Here is a 12,377-nt window from a genome sequence, read left to right as displayed (position 1 = left end):
CTAAATAGATCTAGAATCCAACACTTCTCATCACGTCCTGGGCTCCACCCTGGTCGAGGTCCCCAATATCTCTCACTTGGATAACTGCAATAGCTTCTTTTTTTTTTTTTTAAGATTTTTATTTATTTATTCGACAGAGATAGAAACAGCCAGCGAGAGAGGGAACACAAGGCAGGGGGAGTGGGAGAGGAAGAAGCAGGCTCACAGCGGAGGAGCCTGATGTGGGGCTCGATCCCAGAACGCCGGGATCACGCCCTGAGCCGAAGGCAGACGCTTAACCGCTGTGCCACCCAGGCGCCCCTGCAATAGCTTCTTAATTCGTTTCCCTTTAAGTCAACTCCCATCAGTAGCCACATTAATCCTTCTAAAATATAAATCAAATCATGTCACTCCGCTGCATCACCCTTATCACAGGAGTAAAAAGTCAAAGTTCCATCATCTACAAGGCCCCAGCAGGTCTGCCCTCTTCCCCAGTCTTCTACAATCCTACCCCAGACTCCTCCCTCTCTAGGCACACTGGCTTGGGTTCTGATCTATAGCTCCCGCCTCATGGTCTTTGCACTTGCAGTTGATTCTGCTGGCATCCCTATTTCCCCAGATATATCCACAGCTCTGATCCCTCACCTCCCTGAGGTCTTTGCCAGAATGTCATTTTCTTCATGACTGACACTGACATTTAAAACTGCACTATCTATCATTCTTCTTTGCTTTATCTCTCTCCATAGCACTCATTGCCTTCTAATACACGCTGCTTTATTCTGTCTTCCTCCACCAGCAAATAAATGGAAAGCTCCACAAAGATAGGGATTTTTGCATGTTTCGTTCACTGCTATATTCCTAGTTCCTCGTGCATCGTTGGAATCAATAAATAACTGCTGAACTGACTGAATAGACGGGGGGAACATTACTGTCCGACAAACTGTGAGACATTACTGAACAGATTCCAAGAGTGCAAGGCAGAATCAGAAGCAGAGAGAGGAAAAAGGGGAAAGTGGGAGAGGGAAGAAGGGGAGAAGAAAAGTAAAGGGGTGGTAAGAAGAGGAGTAATAGCCTACCTGGAGCGTTCTGATGCCCACGAAAGACACCAGGAGACTGTCTCCAGTACCATGATGTCGAAGCCTGTAAATTCCAAGAAGGCTGGCCGTTGAGGTGAGGCTGAGAATCAAGGGGGAACTGGGCGTCGAAGGGAGGCTGCGCCCCGGGAAGAATCTGGGCGTCGAAGGGAGGAGGCGCCTCAGGGAGAGCCTGGGCCTCCTGGGGGGGCTGCTCCGCTGAGGAAGGCTGCGACCCTGCTACGGGAGGCGAGGATGAAGGTGGCGGCGGCGGCGGCGGCAGCATTGCCCAGAACATCCAGTTGTCCCGCAGCGAAGCAGTGTCACTCAGAGGCCCCAACGTGGGGGTCAGCTCAGATGGTGGAAACCACCCCGCAGAAGTCACGAAATCACTAGCCGGCTCAGCCATGCCTCCCGCCAAGTAGGGAACCCAGCATGCGAATGTGGAACAAGCCTTAGGCGTCACTTCCCTTCTCGCGAATTACACGACTCCGCCAACCACGGGCTGCTACGTCATTTGGTAGGCGCCGGGAAAGCTTCCTGCCTTTGCGACGAATCCCGGGCTGCCTTGGGGTAGATCTGTATCTGCGTGGTTAGAGTTGTACGGTTGATCAGTGTCCGCTACCTCGGATGGCGAGGGATCTGATCGGGCCGGCGCTGCCGCCCGGCTTCAAGGCCCGCGGGACAGCGGAAGACGAGGAGCGAGACCCCAGCCCTGGTAAGCGGCTGCGTGTACGCTGGCCGCCAGGCCCGCCTGCCCCTTCTCTGGCCCGGCCCCACTCTTTGAATAGAGGTCCAAGGCCTGGTGGCAAGTGGGCGCGGGCGACCCGAGCTGACTTTGCTTCTTTAGCCGTAGCGGGCAGGGGAGGGGGCTGGTCATCATTACAACGATGATGTAGTCTCATTTAGCACTGAATGGGCTAAACGATCGATACACATTCAGTCATTTAATCCTCCTTGCAACTGTATAAGGTAAAGATTCTTATTTCCGTGTTACAAACAGGAACACTGAGGCCCAGGCTGTTGCCCAGATCACACAGCGGGTAAACGGTGGAGCTCGATTTAGAACAAAGCCAGTGCCCCTAACCTCTGTGCCATATTGCCTTCTGACGTACAACGCTCTTGGCTCTTGCAGAAGATGCTTTGCTCCCTAGCCCCCGACCTGCCTTCCTAGCCTCTCTCTCTGTCATTGTATTTAACACACACACAGCCCAGTGCTGACACCAGTCCGGGTTTCTGCGCCGTTCCTCAATTCTCTGGGCTCTTTTTGGCCTCACTCCACTTCTTGACATGCCCGACAAACTCCTGCCCCATTCTCCAAGGCCCAGCTTCAATGGCAGTGAAGGCTTCAGTGAAGCATTTCCAGTTTCTCCCAAGAATTGTCCCGCCTTCCTTTTTCCCCCACGGGGTTTTCTTCTATGTAATTACGTAGCATATTTAATACACTTTTTAAAAATAACCTGTGACATATCCGCCTCACCATTGCAATATGATCTTCGCACCTTAACACAGAGCGGGCACTTTGTATTTACCAAATAAATGCTTCCTATCTATCTCCGTTAATGTTTGCTCTAATTTGTAGACTGGGATTGACACCAAAGTTGGAAAAGAGTAAAGCTGGAAAACTAACCCTCTCATTTTTCTTTTCTTTTTTTTCTTTTCTTTCTTTCTTTCTTTTAAGATTTTATTTATTTGAGAAAGAGTAGAGAGTGAGCGAGAGGAAGAGAGAGCATAAGCTGGGGGGAGAGGGAGAATCAGACTCCCCGCTGAGCAGAGTTCCATCCCAGGATCCCAGGACCCTGAGATCATGACCCAGTCCATGGGAAGGCAGCCGCTTAAGGCACTGAGCCACCCAGGCGCCTCTACCCTTCTGATTTCTTAATCTTCATTCTTTGACTAAGCCAGGTTGGCGGCGGCAGGGCCATGTCTCCAACCTAGAGATTTTCTTCCAGATCTCCTTTCTGTTACAACGGCTAACAAGTCATGTTTTTATTTTTAGCAAGGAAAGATCCGTTCAACTAAAGTTGAGGAAAAGTGGAGTTAACCAGGTTTTTAGTTGGGTTTCTACATGTATGTTGTTTTTGGTTCACCATTTTCCCTGATTTTAAACCAAAGCCGGATTTGCAGGTAAATAACCACTGTCTCCCAAATAGGTACTTTTATTATGATTGGCTTCAATCATTCTGCAGATTTATTTCAGGTACTCCTTTCTCCATCCACTCTCTAATGTTCGTTTATTTTGTGTATTCCTTCTCTTCTCACCCCCACCCTCAGCACTTAACACTGTGTGTGTATGTACCCCACTCTATCTTGACCAAGTTTTCCCCCTGCCTGGCACGTGAAAGATCTTTGGTAGCTATTTGTTGGCCCCTCCTTCACCAAGCACAATCTCTTGCACACAGCATATCATTTTTAACACATAAAATCCCCCCTACTATAATTCCATTCACTTCGTAACCTCCTAGATGGGTGGTCCTAAAACTGTTGCCAAAAAAAAGTCTTGAGATATTTTTTATCTCATTATTCTTCTGTCTGGTTTCTTAAGGAGTTTATCAGTACCAGTACCCTTGAAATACACATGGTCTCACCATAGAAGTTCCCTTGGTGCCATCTTCCAGTTGCTACCTGCCTCTCCATCCCTCTTTCAACCAAAGGGTAACTACTGTCTTGACTTATCATAGATTGGTTTTGTGTGCTTTATGTAAATGGAAAAATACATTATGAACTCTTTTGTAACTGGCTTCATATTTTGGCATAACATTATTTTGTGAGATTCATCATGTTGATGAACTATTGTGGGTGTTACTCCAGATTGTTTATTGTCACTGCTGTCTAGCAGTCTATTGTGTGAATGTTCTGCAGTTTCCTTACCCATTTTACTCTTGATGGACTTTTGAGTCATTTACCTTTTTCGGCTGTTAATAAAGTCCTGCTATGCCTTATAGTACATGTCTTTTAGTGAACACATGTTGCATTCCTTTTGAAATTTTTGGATCACTGGATATGCATCTATTCAGCTTTAGTGGATACTGCCAAACAGTGTCCAAAGTAGTACCAATTTACACTCCCACCAGCCTGGATGAGAATTCTCATGATTCCATATTCTCACTTAGTTGTTTCTGTCTTTTTAATCTGATGGTTTGTAGCAGTATCTCATGGTAGTTTTAATTTGCAGTTCTCTGATAACAAAAACCTTTTCAGTTGTTGTTTTTTTTTTGAAATGCGGATGTGTGTCAGTCTTTTGTTCATTTTTCCACTGATTTGTCTGCCTTTCCTTACTAACCTATTGAGTTCTTCATATAGTTTTGACAAGTCATTTTTCAGTTATATGTGTTGCAAATATCTTCTCTAATTCTCTGGCTTGTCTTTTAACTCTCTCGTTAGTATGTTTTGAGGAACAGAGGTTTTTAGTTTTAACATATTCTGATTTTTAGATTTTTTTTTTCTTTTATGGTTACAACTTTTTGTACCCTATTTAAGTAGTCTTTGCCTCCTCTAAGGTGATAGAGTTGTTCTCCTTCATTTTATCCTACAAGCGTTACTGTTTTAGCTTTCACATTTATATTTGCGGTTCATCGGGAATTGATATTTGTGTATGGTGTGAGGTAGGGGTGAAGATTTATATTTTTCCTCACTGATATCCAGTTGATCCATCACCCTCCCTTCTCCACCATACTGTAATATCACCTTCTTTATAAATCATGTGACAGTATATGTACACCTAGTTTTTTCTTTTTCATTCTGATAAAATATACATAACATTTACCATGCTAACCATTTTTAAGTGTATCATTCATCATTAAGTACATTCACATTGTGCAACCATCACCACTATCCATTTCCAGAATACTTTTCCTCTTGCAAAACTGAAACTCTGTACCCATTAAACAGTGAGTCCCCATTCCCACATCCCCCAGCCCCTGGCAATCACCATTCTACTTTCTGTCTCCATGAATTTAACTACTCTAGGTCTTTCATATAAGTGGAATCATACAGGAGTGCCTGGGTGGTTCAGTTAGTTAAAAGTCTGCTTTGGCTCAGGTCATGATCCTGGGTCCTGGTATTGAGCCCTGTCTCAGGCTCCTGCTTCTCCTTCTGCCCCTTCTCACTGGTGCATGCGTGCTCGCTCTCTCAAATAAATAAATAAATAAAAATCTTTTAAAAAATAAGTGGAATCATACAGTATCTATCTTTTTGTGACTGGCTTATTTCACTTACGATAATGTGTTCAGGGTTCATCAATGTCGTAGCATGCGCCAGAATTTCCCACAGGTGGGAATTCTTAAAGCCAGTCGGATATCTCTCCTTTGGTCCTCATACTGAGCTACCTCCCTGAAAGAGATCACTGACAGAATTCGGAGGAGGGAGTGAGCACACAGTTCTGGGATGGAACAAATCAACTTTGTTCAAATACTCTAGAATATCGAATGCTGGGAAATGTCTCCTCAGATCATGTCATTAGAAAAACTTAAGGTGGACATATTTTATCAAGACCAGTCCATATACTGCAGATACTGCTTTGTGGAAGCTAAGTGGATCCTTGACTATTTTGACTCCAACTCCAGACGACTCATGTGCAATGACCTTCACCTCCACTAATTTTAGCTGTATTTGTAATCACACACTGGATTCTTCTGTCTCTGAAAACTTAAATTCATATTTCATTCAGAGCAAGAGCCCTTATTCAGCCATTATTCTCACTCAGTTATTCCTGTTATACTTGTTTTTTTAATTTGTTTTATAACCTCATTGAACTATGCAGTCTCTGCCCTCTGTCCTTTTTGGCCTCCTTCTTTTAATCGCTTCTGCCCCTGCTTAGACTTCACGATCCATCATTCACTCTCTTGAAGAATTTTCAACTGCCTTACCCATTCGGGATTCTGTTAAACCCATCCGGCAAAAACCCAGCTCTGGATGAATCCAAATGTTGACCTCTCATGAGCCTACGTCCAGCCTTCCCCGTGCTGCTAGAAAAAACCTCAGACTTCCAAAGGCTAATGTTACCAGAAATCACAGGCTCCTCCCCAGTTGGGTTCTCAGCTCTGCCCAGCAATCCTCAGAGGCTTCCTCATGCAGCTCTCTTTCCCCATTATCAACCGTGGTTTTCTAAAAGCCTCTTTTTCTTTCTGAAACTATCTCCCTCTACCTTGCTGAAGGAATAAATGCCATCTTAAAAGAACTTCCTCAATTTTCTGTCACTATGCCTAAGACTTTCCTGAATCTACGCCCTGCATTTTTGTCTTCCCTTTGATTTTAGTAGAAAATGTGCACTCCCTCCTTCTAAGGCTAGTCCTGCCATTTTCACTCCGAATCCCTTCCCTTATTTGTTGTCAGGGCTCCCTGCCTGTAGCACTTGACCAAAGTATTCCAGTCTTGCCCATCTTTATGAAAACTCTGCTCTCCACCCACCCACCCCCCACCCCCCCGTAGCTAGTGTTCTTGCTCTCTGGAGCCTCTCCTCTCTCCTTACCCACTGTGTTGTAGCTTCATAAGCCATTACATTCTGGCTTCTGTTCTGGGCAGTCAGCTGTGAATGCTGTCACTAATTCCACTGTGAAAATAAATGAAGACCACTCACCAATTGTTCTTCAGCACACTTTGCTAAATCAAGGCACTCTTGAATCCTGACCTTGTTTGACCTCACAGCAACATTTAACCCCATGGATCCCTCCTTTCTTTACATTCTTGGTTCCAGCCCCCTGATCACATTTTAGTTTTCCTAAATGTGGTAGGCCCTTACGCTTCCAGTTCTTTGGAGATGTTTTTCCCTCTGCCTGGACTGCCCTCCCTCCAGTCCTCACCCCTTTTGTCCAGCCAAGTCACTTGAATCCTTCAGCCCCACCCCAACCATCACTTTCTCTAGGAAACATTCTCTGACATAACTGTCTATTCCCTAAAAAGACTGAGTTGGGTTCTCCTTACTGATATTTCCATGCTTAATCTTGTCACAGAATCAGCCATCTTTTCCTATAAAGGACCAAATAGTAAACATTTTAGGCTTTGCAGGTTAACAGGCAAAATCAAGATTACTGTGGGGGCGCCTGGGTGGCACAGCAGTTGGGTGTTTGCCTTCGGCTCAGGGCGCGATCCCGGCGTTATGGGATCGAGCCCCACATCAGGCTCCTCTGCTGGGAGCCTGCTTCTTCCTCTCCCACTCCCCCTGCTTGTGTTCCCTCTCTCGCTGGCTGTCTCTCTCTGTCAAATGAATAAATAAAATCTTTAAAAAAAAAAAAAGATTACTGTGAAGTATGTATACTATAAGAGAGAACAATTTTTCATAAATTTTTGTTGAAATTCAGAACATAAAGGAGTACAATTTTATTGTAGTATGTAAGTCTACTAATGAGAAGAATGGGATTGCTTTTGGTGGGAATAATGTTTTGTTTAATTGGGATTCTAGGTTAGTGTTCCCCACCATCAGAGTCTATTACTGATCTGTAATGAGGGTTGTTTTTTGAGAGAGAGAGAGGTCATGTGTACGTGGGGTTGGAGGGGTAGGCAGAGGGAGAGGGAGAGAGAGAATCCCAAGCAGGCTCCAAGCCCAGTGTGGGCCCGATGCAGGGCTTGGTCTCATAATCCTGCAATCATGACCCAAGCAGAAATCAAGAGTCAGATGTCTAATCAAATGAGCCACCCAGGTGCCCCTGTAATGAGGTTTTATATACTGTCCTGAGTACATTATTTTTCTGTGCATAAATTTGTGTTATAGATATTACAAGGGAAGAATAATGAAATATAAGGCATGACTCCTATTCTCATTGAATGTATTATCTGTTTGTAAAATTACCATTGCAGTGGGAGAGCTGCCTTAATAATTATACTATAGCATTACTCTTTTAGGACAGAGATGAACTAGTTCATTACAAGTGCCTAAAATAATTTTGAGGCAGTTTATACTGTTCTAAAGAAGGGTACCTAAAAAAAAGTGAAGCCAGGGGCGCCTGGATGGCACAGCGGTTAAGCGTCTGCCTTCGGCTCAGGGCGTGATCCCGGCGTTATGGGATCGAGCCCCACGTCAGGCTCTTCTGCTATGAGCCTGCTTCTTCCCTCCCACTCCCCCTGCTTGTGTTCCCTCTCTCGCTGGCTGTCTCTATCTCTATCAAATAAATAAATAAAATCTTTAAAAAAAAAAAAGTGAAGCCAGGTGTGTCCTTAATTTTATTAGAAAGTCTATAGTGTGGCTTATACCAACTTGTATTTTCAGAATTCTTTCTCCTTTTTAGGTCACTGCCTCTTAGTATTCTGTTACTTTATTATATAATAGTTATTACTTTTGATACAACCCAAGTGGAATCTCACTCTTATTACATTATTTTTCCTGTGATCATTTTTCAAAAATAAGGCTTTGCATTCTTTTCAGATGAGTTTTATCTTCATCTGTTTATTCTCTTTTTTTATATAATACCTCACTTGTTTCTTTAAAAATTTAAGGCAAATTTATCTGTTGGTTATAATACCAAGGACAACACATATTTAGACCGTTTAGTCTTTTAATCATTTGAACTGTATAGAAGAATAGTAAAATCTCTTCTTTTTTTCTTTTAAGATTTTATTTTTTAAGTAATCTCTACCCCCAACGTGGGGCTTGAACCTACAACCCTGAGATCAAGAAACACAAGCTCAATGGACTGAGTCAGCCAGGCACCCCGTAAAATCCCTTCTTGATCCAAACCAATCCAAAATTAGCCAGTTAATGTCAAATTGACAAATTACACTGGTAACACTCTCATATAAGAAAACTTGGAAGCGAAAGAGAAAAAAATCTCTTTAATATGTAGAATGAAGAGGAAGATGTAAGAGCCAATCATTATGAAAGGGAAGTGTAATCCTCCAGTCTTCTTCATGGTGACCTCTAGAATTTTGAAGAAGGGGTTATTTATGGAAGGTGGTATCCTCCCCTTCTTGCTGTAGTCTTAAAGGTGTTTTCTCTAGGAATTAATATACATAAAGAGATAATTAGAAATTAGTAAAGACATTATTCATTAAGGTTACAAGTCAGATATGATCTCCACATATAGTTGGGGAAATTCACATACTAACTTCAGTCATTCTTTTTTTTTAAAGATTTTATTTATTTGACAGAGTCAGTCATTCTTGAACAGGAGTTGGAGATATGGATCCTATCCCTTAATTCTTAATGTTTTCTTCTTTTTGCTTCTTAATTGTTCTTTTCTAGGCATACTGTGTTACTAGTTTAGCATGTTCTAAAATTCCTACCTTTATTTAATGACATATAGAAGAATATTGAAAAAAATGCATCAAATATTTTAAGATAAAAATTTGGATTTTAAGTCAACTTATTGTATACTATTTGTTCTATAAAAATACATCAAGAGGGGATAGGAAAAAATGTTCAGAAATAGACCAAATGTTCCAAAACTGGCCCTAACTTTTTCCCCTCAGCTTTATACCGGTATACCCAAGTACCACTGGTAGTGCCACTGACATGTTTAGTGGTCATGTTAAACTTAAAGTGTGAAAAGCAAACTCTTGGGGCACCTGGCTGGCTCAGCCAGAAGAGCTTGCGGCTCTCGATGTTGGAGTCATGAGTTCAAATCCCATGTTGCATGCAGAAGTTACTTAAATAAATAAACTTTAAAAAAAAAAATTAAAAAAAAAAAGATGTGGAAAACAAACTCTTGACTCTTCCCCCAAATCTGCTTCCCTCTTAGGCTTCCCCATATTAGAGAATAGCATTACCGTCCTCCTGGCTAGCCAATCAGGCCAGAAACCTAAGACATCCTCAAGTCCTTTATTTTTTCCTTTGTTTTTTTCCTCACTTCCTTCATCCGGACCATTAGCAAGTTCTCTTTGCCCTTCCTTCAAATTATGTTGGAAATCAAACCATTTCTTGCCAGCTTTCTAACTCATCTACCTTACTCCTGATCCCCCAGTCTATTGTCCATAAGCAGACAGGTGTTTAAAAAAAAACAAAAAGTAATTCAGATTATGTCTCTCCAGACTTAAAACCTCTCAGTGACTGCCTATTATTAAAATCCAAACTCCTTACCAGATCTCATATTAGTATGTTTTAAGTGCTTACTGTATGCCAACTACTATGTTAGATGCTTTGCATGTGTTAACTGACGTAATCTTCACAACAGCCTCGTGAGATTGGAAATATTATTAACCTCATTTTACAGATCAAGGGTATAACACGGGAGGGTTAAATAACATCCAGGGACGCCTGGCTGGCTCAGTCAGTTGAGCGACCAGCTCTTGGTTTCAGCTCAGGTCATGATCTCAGGGTTGTGAGATCAAGCCCGGTGTCAGACTGCCACTCAATTAGGGGCAGGGACTGTCTGCTTGAGATTCTTCTTCTCCCCTCCCCCCAGTTGCATGTGCGTGCTCGCTCTCTCTCTCTTTTTCTGTCTCTCTCAAATAAATAAATAAATCTTTAATAAATAAATAACATCCAGATCACACAGCTAGTTAGCAGCTAAGCTGGAATGCAAAGCCAGGGTCTGACTCCAAAGCATACAGTCTGGCCCCTTTAAACTATCCCAACTTCATCTTGTCATTTTGCTAACTTAGCTTTAGCTAGGCAAGTCTTTTTGTCCTTCAAGCATATCAAGCTTGTTTCCTCCATAGGACTTTTGCACTCGCTATTTCTCCATCTAGAATGTTCTTTTCTCAGATTTTTGGGTGGCTACTGTTATCTCATCATTGAAGTCTCCATTTAAATGTTTTCTCTGAGAGGCCTTCCCTAACCTCTGTCTTTAAAATTACTTTTCCACATATTCACAGTCACCCTTTATGTTTGCTTCCTTTTTATGTTGTTTTTGTAGAAGTATTTACTCAGTATTTGTTGGATGGATAGATGTTGACTCTTTGTTGAATGTTGTCTAGTATAGTGATTAAGGGTATAGGCTCTGAAATCAGACTCCTGGGCTCATATCCCAACTCCCCTGTTTAATTGTGTGAAGTTGGGCAAGTTGCTTTCTGCTTCAGTTTCCTCATCTGAAAGATAAAAGTAATAATACTTCCCTAATAGGATTGTTGTTAGAATTAAAAAGTTAATGGTTAATGCATGTGAATCTTTTTTTTTTAACTCACAACACTGAGATCAAGACCAGAGCTGAGATCAAGAATCAGACACTTAATAATGATATACTATATGGTGACTAACATAACATTAAAAAAAAAAAAATTAGGTTTCAGGGCTCCTGGGTGGCTCAGTCAGTTAAGCGTCTGCCTTCAGCTCAGGTCATAATCCCAGGGTCCTGGGATCAAGTCCTGCATCAGGCTCCTTGCTTAGCAGGGAGCCTGCTTCTCCCTCTGCTGTTCCCCCTGTTTGCGCTCTCTCTCTCTCTCTTTCTTTGACAAACAAATAAATAAAATCTTTAAAAAAAAAAAAAGAATCAGAAACAACCAGCTGAGCAACCCAAGTGCCCCTGCATGTGAATCTCTTAAAACAGGGCATAGAAGGGGTGCCTGGCTGGCTGAGTCAGTGTAACGTACAACTCTTGATCTCAGGGTTGTGAGTTCAAGCCCTACGTTGGGTGTAGAGCTTACTTTTTAAAAAACGTGCATAGCGTTATCAGAACTCAAGACATGTTATTTCTCTTTTATTTGTTATTTTCAGGTTTTTGCTGTTATTAATATTGAATGAATTGCATACCAGGGAAGCTCTTTGGAAAATCATATTTTCAGGCCCTACTCCAGGCCAGCTGAATCAGAATCTCTGTCGAAAAGGCCCAGGAATCTTTTTTAAAACGTATTTTGGCAGTTGTGATAAACACCCGGGCTTGGGAGCTGTGGCAATAGAGTTTTTAGCATCACCGCTCAGGTTCAGCGTAGACAGGTGTGACACCGTGATATTATGCAGGGGCATTATGCAGTAATTTGTAATTTTGCTAAGTTGTAAAGGGACAGCAAGTCATTGTGGTGAGTGGGTCCAGAAGACTCCCACCCGCCTCCCTGGCGTCCCTGTCCTGGTACAGCCTCATTCTCTTCTCTGTGTCTCTATAGTAAGCAGTGAAGCTTAGAATGTGACTCTAATTTTTGTTTCTGCTTGAAAAATCATCTCAAAAAGAAAACGGAGAAGTACGATGATGTCAGTAAAGATACTTTTTAAAGTGGTGGTTCTTCATCAGAAACCAGAATGGGGGGCGCCTGGGTGGCACAGCGGTTAAGCGTCTGCCTTCGGCTCAGGGCGTGATCCCGGCGTTCTGGGATCGAGCCCCACGTCAGGCTCCTCCGCTGGGAGCCTGCTTCTTCCTCTCCCACTCCCCCTGCTTGTGTTCCCTTTCTCGCTGGCTGTGTCTCTCTCTGTCGAATAAATAAATAAAATCTTAAAAAAAAAAAAAAAAAAGAAACCAGAAT

The 12,377-nt window shown here is 42.6% G+C and overlaps 2 protein-coding genes across 3 annotated transcripts in view; one reads left to right on the top strand and one right to left on the bottom strand.

Moving 5' to 3' along the window:
• The window catches only part of NUFIP1 (nuclear FMR1 interacting protein 1), a 43,022-nt gene extending 41,516 nt beyond the window's left edge, over nucleotides 1-1,506 (bottom strand). For both annotated transcript variants that reach the window (XM_002914962.4, XM_034665200.1), the window contains exon 1: nucleotides 1,056-1,506. In XM_002914962.4, the coding sequence (XP_002915008.1) occupies nucleotides 1,056-1,461 (406 nt within the window). In that variant the 5' untranslated portion in view covers nucleotides 1,462-1,506. The remainder of the gene's footprint in view (nucleotides 1-1,055) is intronic.
• A 77-nt stretch (nucleotides 1,507-1,583) lies between these two features.
• The window catches only part of GPALPP1 (GPALPP motifs containing 1), a 34,746-nt gene continuing 23,952 nt past the window's right edge, over nucleotides 1,584-12,377 (top strand). Inside the window, exon 1 of the mRNA XM_011219387.3 lies at nucleotides 1,584-1,770. Coding sequence (XP_011217689.1) covers nucleotides 1,683-1,770 — 88 coding nt within the window. The 5' untranslated portion in view covers nucleotides 1,584-1,682. The remainder of the gene's footprint in view (nucleotides 1,771-12,377) is intronic.

Source organism: Ailuropoda melanoleuca, chromosome 7 (assembly GCF_002007445.2).
Source record: "Ailuropoda melanoleuca isolate Jingjing chromosome 7, ASM200744v2, whole genome shotgun sequence".
Taxonomy (NCBI): Eukaryota; Metazoa; Chordata; class Mammalia; order Carnivora; family Ursidae; genus Ailuropoda; species Ailuropoda melanoleuca.
The sequence above is the reverse complement of the archived record's forward strand: the minus strand, read 5'-3'. Positions and strand labels throughout refer to the sequence as shown.